General features: G+C 41.0%; 1 protein-coding gene across 1 annotated transcript; it reads right to left on the reverse strand.

The window, feature by feature from the left end:
• Positions 1-27,400, reverse strand: LOC139830106 (uncharacterized). The gene is made up of 3 exons (XM_071822136.1): positions 27,252-27,400; positions 1,235-1,872; positions 1-1,147 (listed from the first exon to the last, which is right to left on the reverse strand). Exons 1-3 carry the CDS (start codon positions 27,398-27,400, stop codon positions 1,014-1,016), a joined length of 921 nt encoding a protein of 306 aa, XP_071678237.1. The 3' UTR covers positions 1-1,013.
• Positions 27,401-27,460: the final 60 nt, after the last annotated feature.

A 27,460-nucleotide genomic window follows, 5' to 3' on the forward strand; every position in this document is an offset into this window, starting at 1 on the left:
GGAAAACCTAAGTAACAAAGTTGGAGAACAGACTATTTGGAGTTAATCCGGGACCAATTCTATATCTGATGCATTAATTATATTATTTTACAAACCACAAACGTCGTTTAAATGGCATCAGCTGGTTGATTTTTTGTCTTCTCATGTCATACAGTAAAGGAAGAGATAAAGCAAAAAAAGAAGCAGGTTTTCATCAATTTACTCAATCTAAAGGGAGGACAGAAATGAAATGGAAGAACCAGTTAGAGGTACATATCACTGTACTATATGCACACCAATTCAGAACTTTAAGTAATAACTGCTCTCCTTGTAGACATAAGGACCTAACTGAAGTACAAAAGGGAACTAAAATTGTAGCTAAAACTGAAGCACTTCGTCAATATTTTTAAAGTAAATAAAAGTGCATATTTTCATACGTATTGTTTCCTTAATGCACAAAATAGGAATCACGATCCAAGATGATAAAGATGCAAGTATTAGTTTATATATATATGACAGAATGGCACACCTAGACACATCAGCTAATCTCCTGCTCAAATAACAATTTATGCATATAAATCAATTAGGATAGTAGGAAGAACTAACGAATCCAATCAATACTCAATTCAAGTCAGCGGGGAAAACTGACAGATAAGAGAATGAAACACATAATCTGTCACACCTTTCCCAATGAAGCACTACCAAAAAAGCAAGCTGTATTATTGTACTGTAAGAGCAACTCCATGTTACCTTCGATCTTGCAAACATCTAGCAGGGCATCAATTAGGAAGATACTGTTGTGACATGTAAGCATGATTTCAATGTGAAAAAACAGAGAATCGTATCATCTGCAATCTAGATGTAGATCTTGTTCAGAGATGGATGTGTCGCAATTGTTTCACGCAATGTGCAATGTATGTATTACCAAGTTCATGAAACAAATCTAGAGGGGTGGGCTGAATCGTTCGCTGGCACGAGCAAGAACACGTGAACTAAATTCTAGGCGGAAGAACCAGCCAAGCGAGTGAGATGTGTTACCTGTTGCCGAGGAGTGCCTGGAGGTGGACGATGAGCTTCTCCTCCTGGTCGGTGAAGTTGCCGCGCTTGATCCCGGGGCGGAGGTAGTTGGTCCACCGGAGGCGGCAGCTCTTGCTGCAACGCATGAGACCTGTAGGATCGCGAGAAGGGGCCGATCGATCCGAATCAGAGAAGGAAACGCGAAACGAGATGGGGACCGAGGAAGTCAAGAACGTACCGGTGGTGGTGGGCACGGCGCGCCAGTTGCCCGGGCCGTGGTCCTGGATGTAGGAGACGAGCACGAGGTCCTCCTCTGGCGTCCAGGGCCCCTTCTTCACCCCGGCCTGCTCGCAGCACGGCGGCCTCCCCATACAGTACAATAATTGTTCAGAGATGGCGTTGAGCGGGGAGGTGGGCGCGGAGGCGGCGGCGTGGCCCTGGAAGGAGGAGAGGTCGGAGGTGGAGCGGCACGAGAGCTTGAGCGACTCGAGCCGCTCGCGCGCGCCGACCTGGAGGTTGCCGGACCAGGCGCGGCGCGGCGGCCCCGCGCGCGAGGCCGGGCGGCGTGGGAGCGCGACGAGGAAGTAGAGGTGGCCGCGGTGGAGCGGCGCGTCGGCGGATAGAGGGCGGGCGCGCGCGCCCAGGAGCTTGACCTCGTCGGCCTCGAGGAGCTGGAAGCCCGGGTGGTCGCGCAGCACGTCGGACGCGGCCGCCGGCGGCTTGATTTCTTGGGAAAGCCAAGGGAGAGCCTGGGTCGCCGGAGTTGGCCGGGATCTAGGCCGGAGAGGAGGGGGCGGCGGAAGGAAAATGGCTAGGGTTTCTGGCCTGCGGGGCGGTCTGGGTTGGTTTTGTCGGTCGCGCGCGTGGTTTGGTGGTCTGGTCGGTCGAGCGCGTGACCCAAAAATTTTAGGCGCCAATGGGAAAATCCCGCGCGTGGTTTCGTGCGTTGGATGCTTCGGACGGTTGAGATTCAAGTTTGGAGCTGATCCTTGGTAGGCTGTTTCCTGTCTTCTGATTGGCTAATTTTTTTTGGCATTCTAATGACGTTTTGATTTAAATAGGTAACGACGTTTTTCACCAGAACTTCATTATTTTTTTAGGTTTTTGCCCTCCTCCAACGGCTAATGACGTTTTGACCTAAATTGCCAATGACGTTTTTTCCCAATAACGTCACGATTTTCTAGGGTTTTGCCCCTCCCGAGTGGCCAACGACAGTCAAAGCTAGGAACGTCATAAAGCTATGACATTTTGATTTCCAGTCATAAAAAAAAAGTCATATTATGGCAGATTTCTTGTAGTGTGGGCAATTGACAAATAGAGAGGGCATAACAATGCACATACATATCATGATGACTACTATGAGATTTACTTAGGGCATTACGACAAAGAACATAGACTACCATCCAGCATGCATCTATGCCTAAAAAGTCCACCTTCGGGTTAGCATCCGCACCCCTTCCAGTATTAAGTTGCAAACAACAGACAATTGCATTAAGTACTGTGCGTAATGTAAACAATACAAATATCATTAGACAAAGCATTGATGTTTTGTCCCTAGTGGCAACAGCACATCCACAACCTTAGGGGTTGCTGTCACTCCCCCGGATTCAATGGAGACATGAACCCACTATCTAGCATAAATACCCCCTCTTGGAGTTACAAGTATCAACTTGACCAGAGCCTCTACTAGCAACGGAGAGCATGCAAGATCATAAACAACATATATGATAGATCAATAATCAACTTAACATAGTATTCCATATTCATCAGATCCCAACAAACACAACATGTAGCCTTACAAATAGATGATCTTGATCATGATAGGCAGGTCACAAGATCTTAACATGATGGCACAATAGGAGAAGACAACCATCTAGCTACTGCTATGGACCCATAGTCCAAGGATGAACTACTCACGCATCAGTCCGGAGGCGGGCATGGTGATGTAGAGCCCTCCGGTGATGATTCCCCCCTCCGGCAGGGTGCCGGAGGAGATCTTCTGACCCCCCCCCCCCCCCGAGATAGGGTTGACGGCGGTGGCGTCTCTGGAACTATTCTGGTATTTTGGCTCTAGGTGCTAGGGTTTTCATAGACGAAGGAATAATTAGGCGAAGGGGCAGCGTCGGGGGAGCCAGGGGCTCCCTCCCCACACCTTGGCGCGGCAGTGGGGCCCCCCGCGCCGCCCTGTGGTGTGAGCCCCCTGCTGGCCTTCCTCGACTCTTCTTCGGTCTTCTGGAAAGCTCCGTGGAAAATAGGGCCGTGGGCTTTTGTTTCGTCCAATTCCGAGAATATTTGTAAACCAACTTTTCTGAAATCAAAAACCGCAGAAAACAGAAACTGGCGCTGTGGCCTCTTGTTAATAGGTTAGTCCCAGAAAATGCATACAAACATTATAAAGTGTGAATAAAACATGTAGGTATTGTCATAAAACTAGCATGAAACATAAGAAATTATAGATATGTTGGAGACGTATCAAGCATCCCCAAGCTTAGTTCCTACTCGCCCTCGAGTAGGTAAAGGATAAAAGAATAATTTCTGAAGTGACATGCTACCAACATAATCTTGATCAATACTATTGTAAAACATATGAGATGAATGAAGTGACTCAAAGGAATGGTCTATAGTTTGCTAACAAAAAGATAATGACTAAACAACTGAATCATATAGCAAAAACTTTTCATGAATAGTACTTTCAAGACAAGCATAAAAAGTCTTGCATAAGAGTTAACCCCCCCCCCCCCCCCGAGATAGGGTTGACGGCGGCGGCGTCTCTGGAACTGTTCTGGTATTTTGGCTCTAGGTGCTAGGGTTTTCAGAGGCGAAGGAATAATTAGGCGAAGGGGCAGCGTCGGGGGAGCCAGGGGGCTCCCTCCCCACACCTTGGCACGGCAGTGGGGCCCCCGCACCGCCCTATGGTGTGGGCCCCCTGCTGGCCTTCCTCGACTCTTCTTCGGTCTTCTGGAACACTCTATGGAAAATAGGGCCGTGGGCTTTTGTTTCGTCCAATTCCGAGAATATTTGTAAACCAACTTTTCTGAAATCAAAAACAGCAGAAAACAGAAACTGGCACTATGGCATCTTGTTAATAGGTTAGTCCCAGAAAATGCATAAAAACATTATAAAGTGTGAATAAAACATGTAGGTATTGTCATAAAACTAGCATGAAACATACGAAATTATAGATACGTTGGAGAAGTATCAAGCATCCCCAAGCTTAGTTCCTACTCGCCCTCGAGTAGGTAAACGATAAAAAGAATAATTTCTGAAGTGACATGCTACCAACATAATCTTGATCAATACTATTGTAAAGCATATGAGATGAATGAAGTGACTCAAAGCAATGGTCTATAGTTTGCTAACAAAAAGATAATGACTAAACAACTGAATCATATAGCAAAAACTTTTCATGAATAGTACTTTCAAGGCAAGCATCAAAAAGTCTTGCATAAGAGTTAACTCATAAAGCAATAGATTCTTAATAAAAGGTTTTGAAGCAACACAAAGGAAGATTTAAGTTTTAGCAATTTCCTTCAACTTTCAACATGAATATCTCATGGATAATTGTCAACACAATGTAATATGATGAGTGCAATAAGCAAGCATGTAAGAATCAATACACACAGTTGACACAAGTGTTTGCTTCTAATATAGAAAGAAGTAGGTAAACTGACTCAACATAAAGTAAAAGAAAGGCCCTTCGCAGAGGGAAGCAGGGATTAAATCATGTGCTAGAGCTTTTCAAGTTTTGAAATCATAAAGAGAGCATAAAAATAAAGTTTTGAGAAGTGTTTGTTGTTGTCAACGAATGGTAGTGGGCACTCTAACCCCCTTGTCAAATAGACTTTCAAAGAGCGGTCCCATGAAGGACGTTATCTCTACCAGCAAGGTAGATCATCCCTCTTCTCTTTTGTTTACACATGTATTTTAGTTTTATTTATAGATGACACTCCTCCCAACCGTTTGCTTTCACAAGCCATGGCTAACCGAATCCTCAGGTGCCTTCTAACATTTCACATACCATGGAGGAGTGTCTATTGCAAAATTAAGTTGCTTACTGATAAATGAGGGCAAAACATGTGAAGAGAATTATTAATGAAAGTTAATTAATTGGGGCTGGGCACCCCGTTGCCAGCTCTTATTGCAAAATTATTGGATAAGCGGATGTATATGCCACTAGTCCATTGGTGAAAGTCTGCCCAACAAGATTGAAAGATAAAACGCCACATACTTCCTCATGAGCTATAAAACATTGACACAAATAAGAAGTAATAAAGTTTTGAATTGTTTAAAGGTAGCACATGAAGTATTTACTTGGAATGGCAGAAAAATACCACGTAGTAGGTAGTTATTGTGGACACAAATGGCATAGGTTTTGGCTCAAGGTTTTGGATGCACGAGAAGCATTCCCTCTCAGTACAAGGCTTTGGCTAGCAAGGTTGTTTGAAGCAAACACAAGTATAAACCGGTACAGCAAAACTTACATAAGAACATATTGCAAGCATTATAAGACTCTACACTGTCTTCCTTGTTGCTCTAACACTTTTACCAGAAAATATCTAGACCTTAGAGAGACCAATCATGCAAACCAAATTTCAACAAGCTCTACGGTAGTTCTCCACTAATAGGTGTAAACTACATGCAAGAGCTTAAACATGATCTACTTGAGAGCTGATGACCCACAAGTATAGGGGGTGTATCGTAGTATTTTCGATAAGTAAGAATGTCGATCCCAACGAGGAGCAGAAGGTGTTGACAAGCAGTTTCGATGAAGGATTCACTGTAAATGCTCACAGACAAGTATTCAGGGGGTTTTGATATAACAAGCGAATAAAGTACGAGTAAGTAAATTGCGAGAGTAACAATTGCAGCGAGTGGCCCAATCCTTTTTAGCACAAAGGACAAGCCGGTTTGTTTACTTATAATGACCAAACGTTCTCGAGGACACACGGGATTTTAGTCTAGTGCTTTCGCTACATACGGCTAAATAATCTTCATTGTTATGATAAGTGTTGTGTGGGTGAACCTATGCTAATGTACCGCCCTTCCTAGGACTAATACATACTTGTGATTATACCCCTTGCAAGCATCCGCAACTACAAGAAAGTAATTAAGATAAATCTAACCACAGCCTTAAACTCTGAGATCCTGCGATCCCTCCTGCATCGATATACCAACGGGGGTTTAGGTTTCTGTCACTCCGGCAACCCCGCAATTGGCAAACGAATACAAGATGCATTCCCCTAGGCCCATAAATGGTGAAGTGTCATGTAGTCAACGTTCACATGACACCACTAGAAGAATAACACCACAACTTAAATATCATACCATTGAATATTACTCAACCATAGTTCACTACTAGCATTTAGACTTCACCCATGTCCTCAAGAACTAAACGAACTACTCACGAGACATCATATGGAACATGATCAGAGGTGATATGATGATGAATAACAATCTGAACATAAACTTGTTTCAATGGTTTCACTCAATAGCATCAACAACAAGTAGAGATCGATACCGGGAGAGTTTCCCCTATCAAACAATCAAGATCAAACCCAAATTGCTACGGCGGTAACAGTGTCCAGCGGTGGAGACGGCGGTGATGATGGTGGAGATGATGATGATGGTGATGGTGATGATGTCCAGCTCGATGATGGTGACGATGGCGTCGATTTCCCCCTCCCGGAGGGAATTTCCCCGGAGGATTCCTGCCCGCCGGAGAGCTCTTTTCTCTCTGGTGTTCTCCGCCCCGCAGAGGCAGCTGTAACTCTTCACGAGGTACCCTCTGTGGCTTAGGTTTTCGGGACGAAGGGTTTCGCGAAGAAAAGGAGGCGAAAGGGGCTGTGGGGCCCCCACACCACATGGTGGCGTGGCCAGGCCATGGGCCGCGCCGCCCTATGGTGTGGGCCCACCCTGGGTCCACCTGGCTCCTCCTTCTGGCTTCCTTCGTCATCTTGAAAAATAGGATTTTTGGTATAATTTCCTTCCACAGTTGATCTTCCGAAATATTGCGTTCTGACGGTGCTTTTTCCAGCGAGAATCTCGGCTCCGGTGCTTGATCCTCCAATAATGATGAAACATGCAAAATAGATGAAATAACATAAGTATTGTGTCCCAATATGAAATATATCAATGAATAACAGCAAATTATGATATAAAATAGTGATGCAAATTGGACGTATCAACTCCCCCCAAGCTTAGACTTCGCTTGTCCCCAAGCGAAACTGAGCTCGATAAACAGGACCACATGTTTATGGAGTGAAGAGTCGATAAATAAAATACGGACAAGAAGCATCATATTCATTCGCACAAGACATTATAGTAGTCAACTTCCTCATATAACTCAACTTGAAACAAGTATAAGGTAATCACAAATAAAGGTGCATAGGAAATCATAATTGGTGATGGCAAACTTCGTTCTTGGTCAGAGAACAATTAACAGATTATACTTATCTCATTGAGCAGCGCTCTCATGTTAAAGTTTATAAGGCACAACTTGCATACTCAATCATAATGGTCTCTTCATGATCATTGATAACTCGCAAAGCTATATTCATTCAGATAAAACTTGTACTAAACAAGGAAGAATAAAAGACATGACGAAGCAAATCACAATATAATGGTTTGATCACAACTACTCAAATGCTTGCTTGAGATGGAGGGAAATAGGTTTACTGACTCAACATAAAGTAAAAGACAGGCCCTTCGCAGAGGGAAGCAGGGATTAAATCATGTGCTAGAGCTTTTTCAGTTTTGCAATCATATAAAGAAAATAAAAGTAACATTTTGAGAGGTGTTTGTTGTTGTCAACGACTGGTAGCGGGTACTCTAACCCCCTTGCCAGACAACCTTCAAAGAGCGGCTCCCATATTATTTTTATTTTGTGTGGCACTCCTTCAAACCTTTCTTTCACAAACCATGGCTAACCGAATCCTCGGGTGCCTGCCAACAATCTCATACCATGAAGGAGTGCCTTTTTATTTTAGTTTTATTATGATGATGACACTCCCCTCAACCTTTGCTTACACAAGCCATGGCTAACCGAATCCTTCGGGTGCCGTCCATCAATCACATACCATGGAGGAGTGTCTATTTAGTTTAATTAATTTGGGACTGGGAATCCCATTGCCAGCTCTTTTTGCAAAATTATTGGATAAGCGGATGAAGCCACTAGTCCATTGGTGAAAGTTGCCCAACAAGATTGAAAGATAAAACACCACATACTTCCTCATGAGCTATGAAACATCGACACAAATAAGAGATACTAAGTTTTGAATTGTTTAAAGGTAGCACATGAAGTATTTACTTGGAATGGCAGAAAATACCATGTATTGGGTAGGTATGGTGGACACAAATGACATAAGTTTGGTTTAAGGTTTGGATGCACGAGAAGTATTCCCTCTCAGTACAGGTCTTTGGCTAGCAAGGTTGATTAGCAAGCATAAGAGTCGAGGAAAACAAACAAATATACATGTGATAGAAACAATCATGCATCTTCCTTGTAAGCACAAACAATTTTAACTTCAGAATAATAAGCTATGAGCTAACAAGAAAGAAAGACAATGAAACATCTACATGTATTTCTCTTTTCTACTTAAACCTCAAAGTGTTGTTGCTATGACCAATGCTAAGTTTGCCAAAACCAAATAGATTTATTCAATGCTCCCAAAGTGATACCAATACTAATGACAAGGTAAATCATATAGTAGAGATTGCAAACTAAAATAAGATGTGCAATATGTAAATGATAAGACTTCTCATTAATATTCCATAACGATAACTCACACCAAGGGATACATAGACAACCAACTAAAGGAGAGATACTTCCAAACTGCAACCCATCTTATATGATAACTTTCCTACTCATGATATGACACTACTTGACAATAAAAGTAAAAGGTAGTGATGATGTGATACCGTGGCACTCCCCCAAGCTTGGAACAAACCAAGGGGATGCCAATACCGATGATGAATTACTCCTGCGGCGATGGTGGTGATGAACTCCCGTCATCAAACTTCCAAGGAAGAGGCTCTCCATCAAGAAACGACGTCTTGGTCTCGGGGATCCTGAAACTAGCAGCACGGCTTATGTATTTAAACCTGTTTTCATACTCACAGTTCTGATTCTGAAAATCATAGAGTTGTGCTTGGAGCTTGTTGGTGGTGTCGTGAAGCGAGAGGATGTCGCTCCAAAGCTTTGCAGTTTCCTTCTCATGTTCAGCAATGAGTTCAGACACAATCCTGTGGAAGATATCCACCTCACGCTCAGCCATCTTCTTGTACTTGAAAACCTCTTGTTCTAACTTCTCCATCCTGTCTTCCAGGCTTCCTTCTCCTTTAGGACCCTGGACATCCTTGACCTGCAGTTCTCCTTCAACGAGAAGCAACTCCTTGGGGTGCATCCTCAGCTCCTCCATGTACAAGTTGCCAACATCCTTGCTGGAGCCGTCCTTCGGAGTTTCCGACGAAGACATGATGACTCTAGATCCGAAACAAATCCTGGCAGAAACAGCTCGAAACAAAACACGTCGAAAACACGATATACGGACCTCCGGGTCCGGAGATTATATAGCAAATATTTTCGCGAAATAAGGAAAGTACCGGATCGAACCAGAGTCGGAAAGGAGCGACGGCGGCCAAACCATAGGCCGGCGCGGGCCCAGTCAGGCCGCGCCGCCCTATGGTGGCACCCCTCGTGCGTCCTTTCCACTCCGTTTCGAACTCGTAATTTCTCATATTTTCCAAAAACAGCAAAAATATAGTTCGGAAGGTAAATTGCGTACTTTTCATTACCGATCGTTACCTATTCAAAGTCGAGTTCTGGCGGACTGTCAATTTGCCCTTTGATGAAATCTTCCGGTGTCTCCACTTGAATAATATCGACATCAACATTATAGGAATCACCTGAGATATAATGCTTGAGTCTTTGTCCATTCACCACTTGCGTAGCATTGCCTTGGAGAGAGCTAATTTTGATTGCTCCTGAACGATACACCTCCTCGACAACATATGGTCCTTCCCATTTCGAGAGTAATTTCCCTGCAAAGAATCTGAGACGAGACCGATACAATAGGACTTTATCCCCAATATTAAATTCTCTTTTGATAATCCTCCTATCATGCCATTTTTTAACTTTCTCTTTAAAGAGTTTAGCATTTTCATAAGCTTCACTTCTCCATTCATCTAGGGAACTCAATTGCAACAACCTCTTATCACCGGCAAGTTTAGGATCTTTATTTAATTCTCTAACAGCCCAATAAGCTTTGTGCTCTAGTTCTAAAGGTAAATGACAAGCTTTCCCATAAACCATTTTATAAGGTGACATTCCCATGGGATTTTTATAAGCAGTTCTATAAGCCCAAAGTGCATCCTTCAATTTACTAGCCCAATTCTTTCTAGTTTTATTAACGGTCTTTCCCAAAATAGATTTAATCTCTCTATTTGATAATTCTACTTGACCACTAGTTTGAGGATGATAAGCCGAAGCAATTCTATGATTAATACCATACCTAGCAAGAGTTTTTCTAAAACCTCCATGAATAAAATGAGAACCTCCATCAGTCATAATATATCTAGGCACTCCAAATCTAGGAAAAATAATGTCTAAGAGCATTCTTAAAGAGGTCTCACCATCAGCACTTTTTGTAGGTATAGCTTCCACCCATTTAGTAACATAATCAACAGCAACAAGTATATGAGTCTTACCTTCTGAAGACGGAAAAGGTCCCATGAAGTCAAATCCCCAACAATCAAACGGTTCAATAACAAGAGTATAATTCATAGGCATTTCATTACGTCTGGAGATATTACCAACCCTTTGGCATTCATCACAAGATAAAATAAACTTTCTCGCATCTTTGAAGAGGGTTGGCCAATAAAAACCTGATTGTAGAACCTTTTGCGCGGTTCTTTCTCCGGCGTGATGTCCTCCATAAGCACTACCATGACATTTACTCAATATCTCCTGTTGTTCATATTCGGGAACACATCTTCGCATAATACCATCCACTCCTTCTTTGTATAAGTGTGGGTCATCCCAGAAATAATGCCTCAAATCATAAAAGAATTTCCTCCTTTGCTGAGCTGAAAAGGTTGGAGGCAAGTACTTGGAAACAATAAAGTTAGCATAATCAGCATACCAAGGACTGTCTCGCAAGCTCACCTTTATTACAGCCAATTGTTCATTTGGAAAACTATCATTAACAGGAACAGGATCATAAGCAATATTTTCCAATCTAGACAAATTATCAGCAACAGGATTATCAGCACCTTTCCTATCTACAATATGTAAATCAAATTCTTGCAACAGAAGTACCCATCTAATAAGCCTTGGCTTAGCATCTTTCTTTGTCATTAGGTATCTAATTGCAGCATGATCAGTATGAATAGTAACTTTTGAATCAACAATATAAGATCTAAATTTATCACAAGCAAAAACTACAGCTAATAATTCCTTTTCAGTTGTAGCATAATTTCTTTGAGCAGCATCAAGAGTTTTACTAGCATAATGAATAACATTCAGTTTTTTATCTACTCGCTGTCCAAGGACAGCGCCTACAAAGAAATCACTAGCATCACACATAATTTCAAAGGGTAAATTCCAATCGTGGGGTTCAACTATAGGAGCAGCTTGTTAAGGCTTTCTTAAGAGTTTCAAACGCTTCCTTACAATCATCATCAAAAACAAATGGTACATCTTTTTGAAGAAGATTAGTAAGAGGCTTTGAAATCTTGGAGAAGTCTTTAATAAATCTCCTATAAAACCCAGCATGACCAAGAACACTACGAATACCTTTAACGTCCCTCGGATAGGGCATCTTCTCAATTGCTTCAACTTTAGCTCTATCAACTTCAATACCTCTCTCAGAAATTTTATGTCCCAATACAATTCCTTCATTAACCATAAAGTGGCATTTCTCCCAATTAAGAACAAGGTTAGTTTCTTCACATCTCTGCAAAACTTTATCAAGGTTTCGCAAGCAGCTATCAAAAGAATTCCCATAGACGGAAAAATCATCCATGAATACCTCTACAATACTTTCACAAAAACCATGAAAAATAGCAGACATGCATCTTTGAAAAGTAGCAGGAGCATTACATAAACCAAAAGGCATGCGTCTATAAGCATAAGTTCCATAGGGACAGGTAAAAGTGGTTTTCTCTTGATCTTTAGCTTTAACAGCAATTTGTGAAAACCCAGAATAACCATCAAGAAAGCAAAAATGAGTATTTTTAGATAATCTTTCTAGCATTTGATCAATAAAGGGTAAAGGGTAATGATCTTTTTTAGTAACTTTATTAACTTTTCGAAAATCAATGCACATTCTATACCCTACAACTACTCTTTGAGGAATGAGCTCATCATTATCATTAGGCACAACAGTCATACCTCCTTTCTTGGGAACACAGTGCACAGGACTAACCCATCTACTATCAGCAATAGGATATATAATACCAGCTTCAAGGAGTCGTAGTACCTCATTCCTTACCACTTCCTTCATCTTTGGAATTAGACGACGCTGAGGTTCAACAACAGGCTTTGCATCATCTTCCATATTAATAGCATGTTGGCAAATAGAAGGAGAAATCCCCTTCAAATCATCAAGAGTGTAGCCAATAGCGCCTCGATGCTTCTTCAATATTTCCAATAACCTTTCTTCCTCAATCTCTGAAAGCTTAGAACTAATAATAACAGGATATATTTTCTTATCATCAATATGAGCATATTTAAGATTATCAGGTAAAGGCTTTAGATCAAAAACAGGATCTTCCTTTGGTGGCGGTGTTGTACCCAAATCTTCCACCGGTAAATCATGCTTGAGAATAGGTTGGCGAAGAAAAATTTCCTCAAGCTCATCTCTTTCTTTCCTAAAAATTTCGCTCTCGCTATCCTCCAAATGTTGCTGCAAAGGATTATTAGGAACAAGAACAATAGATGCACATTGCTCCATTTTAATATCATTACTAGGCAAATCAGCTTTATAAGGAGTTTTAGTAAATTTAGAGAAGTTAAACTCATAAGATTCACCAGCAAATTTAGTCAAAATTTTCTCTTTCTTGCAATCTATAATAGCTCCACAAGTATTTAGAAAAGGTCTACCAAAGATAATAGGACAATAATCACTAGCAAAGCAGTAATCCAAGTACCAAAAAGTCAGCAGGATATTTAATCTTACCGCATAAAACTTCCACATCTCGAACAATACCAATTGGAGAAATAGTTTCTCTATTAGCCAGCTGAATAACCACATCAATATCTTCAAGTTCACAAGAATCAATTTCGTGCATAATCTCCGTGTAAAGCTCATACGGAATAGCACTAACACTTGCACCAATATCACATAATCCATAATAGCAATGATCACCAATTCTAACAGATAGCATATGAAAACTAGCTTGTTTGTTTTTAATATGATGTGAAACAATATGTGAAGCATCTTCACGTAAAAATAATATGACCATCCTCCACATTTTCAGTCACAAGATCTTTAACTATTGCAACAAAGAGGTTCAACTTTTATTTGTTCTTCAGGTTCTACAGGTTTCTTTTCACTTTTATGAACCGCACTATTTATAACAGAGTACTCCTTCATTTTAGCAGGGAAAGGAGTTTTTTTCAATATAAACCTCAGGAATAACATGATCAGCAGTTTCAACTACAACACATTTATTAATAGATGAATCAATTTTATCTTTATATGGTTCATGATACTTATCAAAGTTCTTCTTTGGCAATTCATAATGAGAGGCAAAAGCTTTAAAAAGATTTACAGCAACTTGAGAATCAAGACCATATGTAGCACTCATATTACGAAATTTATCAGTATCCATAAAAGATTCAATGCATTTATAATCATAAATTATACCTGATTCTCGATCTTTGTCGTTCTCCCATCCTTCAGTATTTTCTTGGATTCGATCAAGAAGGTCCCTTTTAAACTCTTCTTTGTTGCGTGTAAATGATCCAGAACAAGAAGTATCCAGCAAGGTCTTGTCTTGAAAAGAAAGTCTTGCATAGAAATTATCAATAATAACATTACCAGGAAGCTCATGAATGGGGCATTTGAGCATTAAAGACTTCAGTCTCCCCCAAGCTTGGGCAATACTCTCTCCATCATGAGGCCAAAAATTATATATGCGATTCCGATCCTTATGAATTTCACTTGGAGGATAGAACTTAGAATAAAACCGGGGCACAATATCATTCCATTCAAGAGAATCCCCATTATCCAGTAATTTATACCAATGCGCCGCCTTACCAGACAGCGACAAAGAGAATAGTTTCTTCCTCACTTCATCCATAGCAATACCTGCACATTTGAATAAACCGCATAATTCATGCAAAAACAGTAAATGATCACCGGGGTGGACAGTTCCATCCCCTTCATAGCGGTTATCCATAACACGTTCAATAATTTTCATAGGTATTTTATATGGTATCACTTCCTCACCTGGCGCTTCATCCACTACCATTGCAGTAGTAGTAGATTTCCCAAATAAAAATTGAAGAGAAGATCTCTCCATAATGACTTATAGCAGCAGGCAGAAATAAAATCAGCACAACAGTAAAGGTTTTCCTTACCAATTCCACTTACCAATAGCGCTTCACTCCCCGGCAACGGCGCCAGAAAATAGTCTTGATGACCCACAAGTATAGGGGGTGTATCGTAGTATCTTCGATAAGTAAGAATGTCGATCCCAACGAGGAGCGAGAAGGTGTTGACAAGCGGTTTCGATGAAGGATTCACTTGTAAATGCTCACAGACAAGTATTCAGGGGGTTTTGATGTAACAGTTGAATAAAGTACGAGTATGTAAAGTGCGAGAGTAATAATTGCAGCGAGTGGCCCAATCCTTTTTAGCACAAAGGACAAGCCGGTTTGTTTACTTATAATGACCAAACGTTCTTGAGGACACACGGGGTTTTAGTCTAGTGCTTTCGCTACATACGGCTAAATAATCTTCATTGTTGTGATAAGTGTTGTGTGGGTGAACCTATGCTAATGTACCGCCCTTCCTAGGACTAATACATACTTGTGATTATACCCCTTGCAAGCATCCGCAACTACAAGAAAGTAATTAAGAAATAAATCTAACCACAGCCTTAAACTCTGAGATCCTGCGATCCCTCCTGCATCGATATACCAACGGGGGTTTAGGTTTCTGTCACTCCGGCAACCCCGCAATTGGCAAACGAATACAAGATGCATTCCCCTAGGCCCATAAATGGTGAAGTGTCATGTAGTCGACGTTCACATGACACCACTAGAAGAATAACACCACAACTTAAATATCACACCATTGAATATTACTCAACCATAGTTCACTACTAACATTTAGACTTCACCCATGTCCTCAAGAACTAAACGAACTACTCACAAGACATCATGCGGAACATGATCAGAGGTGATATGATGATGAATAACAATCTGAACATAAACTTGGTTCAATGGTTTCACTCAATAGCATCAACAACAAGTAGGAATCGATACCGGGAGAGTTTCCCCTATCAAACAATCAAGATCAAACCCAAATTGCTACGGCGGTGACGGTGTCCAGCGGTGATGACGACGGTGATGATGGTGGAGATGATGATGATGGTGATGGCGATGATGTCCAGCTCGATGACGGTGACGATGGCGTCGATTTCCCCCTCCCGGAGGGAATTTCCCGCGATTCTGCCCGCCGGAGAGCTCTTTTCTCTCTGGTGTTCTCCGCCCCGCAGAGGCGGCTGTAACTCTTCGCGAGGTACCCTCTGTGGCTTAGGTCTTCGGGACGAAGGGTTTGGCGAAGAAAAGGAGGCGAAAGGGGTCGTGGGCCCTCCACACCACAAAGCCGGCGCGGCCAGGGTTCGGGCCGCGCCGCCCTAGGGTGTGGGCCCACCCTGGCTGCTCCTGGCTCCTCCTTCTGGCTTCCTTCGTCATCTTGAAAAATAGGATTTTTGGTATAATTTCCTTCCAGAATTGATCTTCCGAAATATTGCGTTCTGACGGTGCTTTTTCCAGCAGAATCCTGGCTCCGGTGTTCGATCCTCCAATAACGATGAAACATGCAAAATAGATGAAATAACATAAGTAATGTGTCCCAATATGAAATATATCAATGAATAACAGCAAATTATGATATAAAATAGTGATGCAAATTGGACGTATCAAATACCTGCACACTTGAATAAACCGCATAATTCATGTAAGAACAATAAATGATCTCCAGGGTGAACAGTTCCATCCCCTTCATAGCGGTTATCCATAACACGTTCAATAATTTTCATAGGTATTTTATATGGTATCACTTCCTCACCTGGCGCCTCATCCACTACCGTTGCAGTAGTAGTAGATTTCCCAAATAAAAATTGAAGAGAAGATCTCTCCATAATGACTTACAGCAGCAGGCAGAAATAAAATCAGCACAAACAGTAAAGGTTTTCCTTACCAATTCCACTTACCAATAGCGCTTCACTCCCCGGCAATGGCGCCAGAAAATAGTCTTGATGACCCACAAGTATAGGGGGTGTATCGTAGTATTTTCGATAAGTAAGAATGTCGATCCCAACGAGGAGCAGAAGGTGTTGACAAGCAGTTTCGATGAAGGATTCACTGTAAATGCTCACAGACAAGTATTCAGGGGGTTTTGATATAACAAGCGAATAAAGTACGAGTAAGTAAATTGCGAGAGTAACAATTGCAGCCAGTGGCCCAATCCTTTTTAGCACAAAGGACAAGCCGGTTTGTTTACTTATAATGACCAAACGTTCTCGAGGACACACGGGATTTTAGTCTAGTGCTTTCGCTACATACGGCTAAATAATCTTCATTGTTATGATAAGTGTTGTGTGGGTGAACCTATGCTAATGTACCGCCCTTCCTAGGACTAATACATACTTGTGATTATACCCCTTGCAAGCATCCACAACTACAAGAAAGTAATTAAGATAAATCTAACCATAGCCTTAAACTCTGAGATCCTGCGATCCCTCCTGCATCGATATACCAACGGGGGTTTAGGTTTCTGTCACTCCGGCAACCCCGCAATTGGCAAACGAATACAAGATGCATTCCCCTAGGCCCATAAATGGTGAAGTGTCAAGTAGTCGACGTTCACATGACACCACTAGAAGAATAACACCACAACTTAAATATCATACCATTGAATATTACTCAACCATAGTTCACTACTAGCATTTAGACTTCACCCATGTCCTCAAGAACTAAACGAACTACTCACGAGACATCATATGGAACATGATCAGAGGTGATATGATGATGAATAACAATCTGAACATAAACTTGTTTCAATGGTTTCACTCAATAGCATCAACAACAAGTAGAGATCGATACCGGGAGAGTTTCCCCTATCAAACAATCAAGATCAAACCCAAATTGCTACGGCGGTGACGGTGTCCAGCGGTGGAGACGGCGGTGATGATGGTGGAGATGATGATGATGGTGATGGTGATGATGTCCAGCTCGATGACGGTGACGATGGCGTCGATTTCCCCCTCCCGGAGGGAATTTCCCCGGCGGATTCCTGCCCGCCGGAGAGCTCTTTTCTCTCTGGTGTTCTCCGCCCCGCAGAGGCGGCTGTAACTCTTCGCGAGGTACCCTCTGTGGCTTAGGTTTTCGGGACGAAGGGTTTCGCGAAGAAAAGGAGGCGAAAGGGGCTGTGGGGCCCCCACACCACATGGTGGCACGGCCAGGCCATGGGCCGCGCCGCCCTATGGTGTGGGCCCACCCTGGGTCCACCTGGCTCCTCCTTCTGGCTTCCTTCGTCATCTTGAAAAATAGGATTTTTGGTATAATTTCCTTCCACAGTTGATCTTCCGAAATATTGCGTTCTGACGGTGCTTTTTCCAGCAGAATCCTGGCTCCGGTGCTTGATCCTCCAATAATGATGAAACATGCAAAATAGATGAAATAACATAAGTATTGTGTCCTAATATGAAATATATCAATGAATAACAGCAAATTATGATATAAAATAGTGATGCAAATTGGACGTATCAAGAGCTCAAAACAATTGCCAAGTATCAAATTATTCAAGACAATATATCAACTACCACATGCAGCATTTTCTGTTTCCAACCAAATAGCAATAAGGCGGCTTTCAGCTTTTGCCATGAACATTAAAAGTAAAACGAAGAACACCAGTGTTCAAATGAAAAAGCGGAGCGAGTCTCTCTCCCACACAAGCATGCTAGGATCCGATTTATTCAGAGAACTAAGATAACAAAATGAAAATAAAAGCACACAGACGCTCCAAGTAAAGCACATAAGATGTGACGGAATTAAAATATAGTTTCACTAGAGGTGACCTGATAAGTTGTTGATGAAGAAGGGGATGCCTTGGGCATCCCCAAGCTTAGACGCTTGAGTATTCTCGAAATATGCAGGGATGAACCACGGGGGCATCTCCAAGATTAGACTTTTCACTCTTCTTGATCAAATTATATCATCCTCCTCTCTTTATCCTTGAAAACTTCCTTCACACCAAACTCAAAGCAATCTCATTAGAGGGTTAGTGCATAATCAAAAATTCACATGTTCAGCATGGACACAATCATTCCCAACACTTCTAGACATTACCCAAGGTTACTGAAATTTAATGGAGCAAAGAAACCCACTCAAACACAGTAAAAGAGGCAATGCGAAATAAAAGGCAGAATCTGTCAAAACAGAACAGTCCGTAAAGAGTAATTTTTTCGTGGCACTTAACATGCTCAGATGGAAAAGCTCCAGTTGAATGAAAGTTGCGTACATATCTGAGGATTGCTCATGAATTTTTTCAGGATTTTTAGATTTTTCTACATAGAGAAAAACTCAAAACCGTGACAGCTAAAAATCTGCTTCTGCGCAGAAGTCCAAATCTAGTATCAACTTTCTATCAAAGACTTTACTTGGCACAACAATGCAAGAAAATAAAGATACAAAGGTATTTCTACAGTAGTAACATGCGCCTTGACTCAAATATAAAACAAAAATTGCAGAAATAAAATAATGGGTTGTCTTCCATAACCGCTTTTCTTTAACGCCTTTCAGCTAGGCCCAGAAAGTGAAAATCAAGTAACATCTAGAGAAGAAGCATCGAAGTCATAATTTGTTCTAATAATAGAATCAAAAGGCATCTTCATTCTCTTTCTAGGGAAGTGTTCCATACCTTTCTTAAGAGGGAATTAATATTTAATATTTCCTTCTTTCATATCAATAATAGCACCAACGGTTCGAAGAAAGGGTCTTCCCAAAACAATAGGACAAGATGTATTGCATTCAATATCCAAAACAACAAAATCAACAGGGACAAGGTTATTTTTAACCGTAATGTGAATATTGTGAATTCTCCCCAAAGGTTTCTTTATAAAATTATCAGCAAGATTAACATCCAAATAACAACATTCCAAAGGTGGCAAGTCAAGCATATCATAAAGTTGAAATACTTGCACCAAGATCACATAAAGCATTACAATCAAAATCATTGACCTCCATTTTAATGATGGGCTCCCAACCATCTTCCAACTTCCTAGGGATAGAAGCTTCAAGTTTTAATTCCTCTTCCCTAGCTTTAATGAGAGCATTTGTAATATGCTTTGTAAAGGCCAAGTTTATAGCACTAGCATTAGGACTTCTAGCAAGTTTTTGCAAGAACTTAATAACTTCAGAAATATGAAAATTATCAAAATCAAAACCATTATGATCTAAAGCAATGGGACCATTGTCCCCAACACTTCGAAAAATTTCAGCACTTTTATCACAAATAGTTTCAGCAGTTTCAGGCAATTTTGCACGCTTTGTAGTAGAAGTAGAAACATTGCCAACATCAATTATTTTACCATTGATAGTAGGAGGTTTAGCAACATGTGAAGCATCAACATTACTAGTGGTGGTAATAGTCCAAACTCTAGCTATATTATTCTCTTTAGCAAGTTTTTCTTCTCTTTCCCACCTAGCATGCAATTCAGCCATCATTCTAATATTGTCATTAATTCGAACTTGGATAGCATTTGCTGTAGCAAATGACTTAATATCTTTAACTTCATTAGGCATAACTTTCTGTTTTAAAAGATCAACATCAAGAGCAAGACTAGCAACCTTAGAAGCAAGAACGTCAATTTTACCAAACTTTTCCTCAACAGATTTGTTAAAAGCAGTTTGTGTACTAATAAATTCTTTAAGAATGACTTCAAGATCAGAGGGTACACTCCTACTATTGTTGTAAGAATTACCATAAGAATTACCACTGTTAGAAGGATATGGCCTATAGTTGTTACCAAAATTAATCCTATAAGCATTGTTGTTGAAATTATTATTTTTAATGAAGTTCACATCAACATGTTCTTCTTGAGCAACCAATGAAGATAAAGGAACATTATAAGAATCAACATGAGATTTACCATTAACAAGCATAGACATAATAACATCAATCTTATCACTCAAGGAAGAGGTTTCTTCAACAGAATTTACCTTCTTACCTTGAGGAGTCCTTTCAGTGTGCCATTCAGAGTAGTTGATCATCATATCATCAAGAAGATTTGTTGCAGCACCCAAAGTGATGGACATAAAAGTACCTCCAGCAGCTGAATCCAATAGGTTCCTTGAAGAAAAATTTAATCCTGCATAAAAGGCTTGGATGATCATCCAAGTAGTTAGTCCATGGGTAGGGCAATTCTTTACCGAAGATTTCATTCTCTCCCATGCTTGGGAAACATGTTCATTATCCAATTGCTTAAAGTTCATAATGCTACTTCTCAAAGATATAATTTTAGTAGGAGGATAATATTTTCCAATGAAAGCATCTTTACATTTAGTCCATGAACTAATACTATTTTTAGGCAAAGATAGCAACCAATCTTTAGCTCTTCCTCTCAAGGAGAAAGGAAACAATTTCAGTTTTATAATATCCCCATCTATATCCTTATACTGTTGCATTTCACAAAGTTCAACAAAATTATTAAGATGGGCAGCAGCATCATCAGTACTAACACCAGAAAATTGCTCTCTCATAACAAGATTTAGTAAAGCAGGTTTAATTTCATAAAATTCTACTGTAGAAGCAGGTGGAGCAATAGGAGTGCATATGAAATCATTATTATTTGTGCTAGTGAAGTCACACAACTTAGTGTTCTCACGAGTACTCATTTTAGCAATAATAAAAATAAATAAAGCAAAACCGAATTAAATAAAGTAAAACAAGTAACTATTTTTTTTGTTTTTGATATAAAGAAAGCAAACAAGACAGAAAATAAAATAAAGCAAGACAATAAACAAAGTTAAGAGATTGGGTGTGAGAGACTCCCCTTGCAGCGTGTCTTGATCTCCCCGGCAACGGCGCCAGAAAAGTAGCTGCTTGTGACGGTAAAAAACACGTCCGTTGGGAACCCCAAGAGGAAGGTATGATGAGTACATCGGCGAGTTTTCCCTCAGTAAGAAACCAAGGTTATCGAACCAGTAGGAGATAAGATCACGTGAAGGTTGTTGTTGAAGGAGTGTAGTGCGGCGCAACACCAGGGATTCCGGCGCCAACGTGGAAACTGCACAACACAATCAAACTACTCTGCCCCAACTTAACAGTGAGATTGTCAATCTCACCGGCTTGCTGAAAACAAAGGATTAAACATATGGTATGGAAAATTATGTTTTCATGCAGAAAACAAAAGAGAACAATGATTGCAGTAGGTTGTATTTCAGATGTAAAAGAATGCACCGGGGTCCATACTTCATTAGTGGTGTCTCTCCAATAAGATAAATAACATGTTGGGTAAGCAAATTACAGTTGGGCAATTGACAAATAGAGAGGGCATAACAATGCACATACATATCATGATGACTACAATGAGATTTACTTAGGGCATTACGACAAAGAACATAGACAGCCATCCAGCATGCATCTATGCCTAAAAAGTCCACCTTCGGGTTAGCATCCGCACCCCTTCCAGTATTAAGTTGCAAACAACAGACAATTGAATTAAGTACTGTGCGTAATGTAAAAAATACAAATATCCTTAGACAAAGCATTGATGTTTTATCCCTAGTGGCAACAACACATCCACAACCTTAGGGGTTGCTGTCACTCCCCCAGATTCAATGGAGACATGAACCCACTATCTAGCATAAATACCCCCTCTTGGAGTTACAAGTATCAACTTGGCCAGAGCCTCTACTAGCAATGGAGAGCATGCAAGATCATAAACAACATATATGATAGATCAATAATCAACTTGACATAGTATTCCATATTCATCGAATCCCAACAAACACAACATGTAGCATTACAAATAGATGATCTTGATCATGATAGGCAGCTCACAAGATCTAAACATGATGGCACAATAGGAGAAGACAACCATCTAGCTACTGCTATGGACCCATAGTCCAAGGATGAACTACTCACGCATTAGTCCGGAGGCGGGCATGGTGATGTAGAGCCCTCCGGTGATGATTCCCCCCTCCGGCAGGGTGCCGGAGGAGATCTTCTGAACCCCCCCCCCCCCCCCGAGATAGGGTTGAGGGCGGCGGCGTCTCTGGAACTGTTCTGGTATTTTGGCTCTCGGTGCTAGGGTTTTCGGAGACGAAGGAATAAATAGGCGAAGGGGCAGCGTCGGGGGAGCCAGGGGCTCCCTCCCCACACCTTGACGTGGCAGTGGGGCCCCCCGCGCCGCCCTATGGTGTGGGCCCCCTGATGGCCTTCATCGACACTTCTTCGGTCTTCTGGAACACTCCGTGGAAAATAGGGCCGTGGGCTTTTGTTTCGTCCAATTCCGAGAATATTTGTAAACCAACTTTTCTGAAATCAAAAACAGCAGAAAATAGGAACTGGCACTGTGGCATCTTGTTAATAGGTTAGTCCTAGAAAATGCATAAAAACATTATAAAATGTGAATAAAACATGTAGGTATTGTCATAAAACTGGCATGGAACATAAGAAATTATAGATACGTTGGAGACGTATCAATTAACATCCAAATAACAACATTCCAAAGGTGGCAAGTCAAGCATATCATAAAGTTTCTTAGGCATAACAGAAATACTTGCACCAAGATCAGATAAAGCATTACAATAAAAATCATTAACCTTCATTTTAATGATGGGCTCCCAACCATCTTCCAACTTCCTAGGGATAGAAGCTTCAAGTTTTAATTCCTCTTCCCTAGCTTTAATGAGAGCATTTGTAATATGTTTTGTAAAGGCCAAGTTTATAGCACTAGCATTAGGACTTCTAGAAAGTTGTTGCAAGAACTTAATAACTTTAGAAATATGACAATTATCAAAATCAAAACCATTATGATCTAAAGCAATGGGACCATTATCCCCAACACTTTGAAAAAATTCAGCACTTTTATCACAAACAGTTTCAGCAGTTTCAGGCAATTTTGCACGCTTTGTAGTAGAAGTAGAAACATTGCCAACACCAATTATTTTACCATTGATAGTAGGAGGTTTAGCAACATGTGAAGCATCAACATTACTAGTGGTGGTAATAGTCCAAACTCTAGCTATATTATTTTCTTTAGCAAGTTTTTCTTCTCTTTCCCACCTAGCATGCAATTCAGCCATCATTCTAATATTGTCATTAATTTGAACTTGGATAGCATTTGCTGTAGAAAATGACTTAGTATATTTAACTTCATTAGGCATAACTTTCAGTTTCAAAAGATCAACATCCAGAGCAAGACTATCAACCTTAGAAGCAAGAACATCAATTTTACCAAACTTTTCCTCAACAGATTTGTTAAAAGCAGTTTGTGTATTAATAAATTCTTTAAGCATGACTTCAAGATCAGAGGGTACACTCCTACTATTTTTGTAAGAATTACCATAATAATTACCATAACCATTACCACTATTAGAAAAAAATGGCCTATAGTTGTTGTTACCAAAATTATTCCTATAAGCATTGTTGTTGAAATTATTATTTTTAATGAAGTTCACATCAACATGCTCTTCTTGAGCAACCAATGAAGCTAAAGGAACATTATTAGGATCAACATGAGATTTACCCTTAACAAGCATAGACATAATAACATCAATCTTATCACTCAAGGAAGAGGTTTCTTCAACAGAATTTACCTTCTTACCTTGAGGAGTCCTTTCAGTGTGCCAATCAGAGTAGTTGATCATCATATCATCAAGAAGCTTTGTTGCAACACCAAAAGTGATGGACATAAAAGTACCTCCAACAGCTGAATCCAATAGGTTCCTTGAAGAAAAATTTAATCCTGCATAAAAGGTTTGGATGATCACCCAAGTAGTTAGTCCATGGGTAGGGCAATTCTTTACCAAAGATTTCATTCTCTCCCATGCTTGGGCAACATGTTCATTATCCAATTGCTTAAAATTCATAATGCTACTTCTCAAAGATATAATTTTAGCAGGAGGATAATATTTTCCAATGAAAGCATCTTTACATTTAGTCCATGAACTAATACTATTTTTAGGCAAAGATAGCAACCAATCTTTAGCTCTTCCTCTCAAGGAGAAAGGAAACAGTTTCAGTTTTATAATATCCCCATCTATATCCTTATACTTTTGCATTTCACAAAGTTCAAAAAAATTATTAAGATGGGCAGCAGCATCATCAGTACTAACACCAGAAAATTGCTCTCTCATAACAAGATTTAGTAAAGCAGGTTTAATTTCATAAAATTTTGCTGTAGAAGCAGGTGGAGCAATAGGAGTGCATATGAAATCATTACTATTTTTGCTAGTGAAGTCACACAACTTAGTGTTCTCAGGACTACTCATTTTAGCAATAATAAAAATAAATAAAGCAAAACCGAATTAAATAAAGTAAAACAAGTAACTATTTTTTTGTGTTTTTGATATAAAGAAAGCAAACAAGACAGAATATAAAATAAAGCAAGACAATAAACAAAGTAAAGAGATTGGGTGTGAGAGACTCCCCTTGCAGCGTGTCTTGATCTCCCCGGCAACGGCGCCAGAAAAGTAGCTGCTTGTGACGGTAAAGCACACGTCCGTTGGGAACCCCAAGAGGAAGGTATGATGAGTACAGCAGCGAGTTTTCCCTCAGTAAGAAACCAAGATTATCGAACCAGTAGGAGATGAAGATCAAGTGAAGGTTGTTGGTGAAGGAGTGTAGTGCGGCGCAACACCAGGGATTCCGGTGCCAACGTGGAACCTGCACAACACAATCAAACTACTTTGCCCCAACTTAACAGTGAGGTTGTCAATCTCACCGGCTTGCTAAAAACAAAGGACTAAACGTATGGTGTGGAAAATGATGTTTGCTTGCAGAAAACAAAAGCGAACAATGATTGCAGTAGGTTGTATTTCAGATGTAAAAGAATGGACCGGGATCCACAGTTCACTAGTGGTGTCTCTCCAATAAGATAAATAACATGTTGGGTAAACAAATTACAGTTGGGCAATTGACAAATAGAGAGGGCATAACAATGCACATACATATCATGATGACTACTATGAGATTTACTTAGGGCATTACGACAAAGAACATAGACTGTCATCCAGCATGCATCTATGCCTAAAAAGTCCGCCTCCGGGTTAGCATCCGCACCCCTTCCAGTATTAAGTTGCAAACAACAGACAATTGCATTAAGTACTGTGCGTAATGTAAACAATACAAATATCCTTAGACAAAGCATTGATGTTTTATCCCTAGTGGCAACAGCACATCCACAACCTTAGGGGTTGCTATCACTCCCCCAGATTCAATGGAGACATGAACCCACTATCTAGCATAAATACTCCCTCTTGGAGTCACAAGTATCAACTTGGCCAGATCCTCTACTAGCAACGGAGAGCATGCAAGATCATAAACAACACATATATGATAGATCTATAATCAACTTGACATAGTATTACATATTCATCGGATCCCAACAAATACAACATGTAGCATTACAAATAGATGATCTTGATCATGATAGGCAGCTCACAAGATCTAAACATGATGGCACAATAGGAGAAGACAACCATCTAGCTACTGCTATGGACCCGTAGTCCAAGGATGAACTACTCACGCATCAGTCCGGAGGCAGGCATGGTGATGTAGAGCCCTCCGGTGATGATTCCCCTCTCCGGCAGGGTGCCGGAGGAGATCTTATGAACCCTCCGAGTTAGGGTTGACAGTGGCGGTGTCTCTGGAACTGTTCTGGTATTTTGGCTCTCGGTACTATGGTTTTCGGGGACGAAGGAATAAATAGGCGAAGGGGCAGCGTCGGGGGAGCCAGGGGGCTCCCTCCCCACGTCTCGGCGCGGCAGTGGGGCCCCCCGCGCCGCCATATGGGGAGGGCCCCCTGCTGGCCTTCCTCGACTCCTCTTCGGTCTTCTGGAACACTCCGTGGAAAATAGGGCCGTGGGCTTTTGTTTCGTCCAATTCCGAGAATATTTGTAAAACAACTTTTCTGAAATCAAAAACAGCAGAAAATAGGAACTGGCACTATGGCATCTTGTTAATAGGTTAGTCCCAGAAAGTGCATAAAAACATTATAAAGTTTGAATAAAACATGTAGGTATTGTCATAAAACTAGCATGAAACATAAGAAATTATAGATACGTTGGAGACGTATCATGGCCGTGCGGTACCGTGGCGGAGGAGCATGATGATGGCGTCGGTGATAGGGCTCGAGCGAGCCAATGAGGATGTCTGGGAGGTTGGTAGCCAGTGGCGGAGCTTGAACAAAATCTTTGACGGGGCGAAACTTGTAATTTTATTTGGGTTGTCAAAGCATACGAAAGCCACATGTTAGAATTTGTAGTATTTTCAGAAACTTTTACAATTAGATTATTCTTGTCAACAAAATACATTTCATCACCATGTATTTTCATTTGTCATTGTAGAATCACTTAGTTAATCACTACAGATCAACTCTCACTATAGATCAGCTCTTCTTCTGTTTGATTTTGATGCACATGCTAGTTCAGGGACCGCTAGTTTATTAGGTTCACATTCAGCTCTTTTTTTTTCTGAAAAGGCATTTGCTCTGGTACAATCTCCTGCCCCGAAATGGAGCAAGCGTCTTCTTAAAAATGACTCAATCTATTTGCACTTGACCATCTTTACTTTCTACCTGCGTAGTGAAACAACATTCCCTAGCGAACAATTTTAATGTAGTGCAAAACCTATGATCTAGCTAGGATTCTCCCCCAATTATAAGATGCAAAAATCAGAACTAAAAAGCAAGAACTACAATTGGGAGCTTGCGGCTACAGCAGGAAAGAAGAAAATTAAAGGTAAGGAGAGGATTCGCTCGCCGGACGGCCAGAGTGGCGGAGATGTAGGTTACACCCTTGGAACTTGTAGGCGAGGATGCGATTCAAGCTGCCTGTTAGTCCCTGCTGTCTGCTCCTGATCTTCTCCGCGCTTCGGCGCGGCGCCAGGACAAGACGAGCTAGTCGCCGGCAGACTACCGCCGTCACCCCGTGCCATACTGTCATGCCTACGGCCTCACCGTCCACTCACCATTCGCTGTTAGAGACGAGCGACAGAGGATGGCT

This window comes from Lolium perenne, chromosome 6 (genome assembly GCF_019359855.2).
Source record: "Lolium perenne isolate Kyuss_39 chromosome 6, Kyuss_2.0, whole genome shotgun sequence".
Taxonomy (NCBI): Eukaryota; Viridiplantae; Streptophyta; class Magnoliopsida; order Poales; family Poaceae; genus Lolium; species Lolium perenne.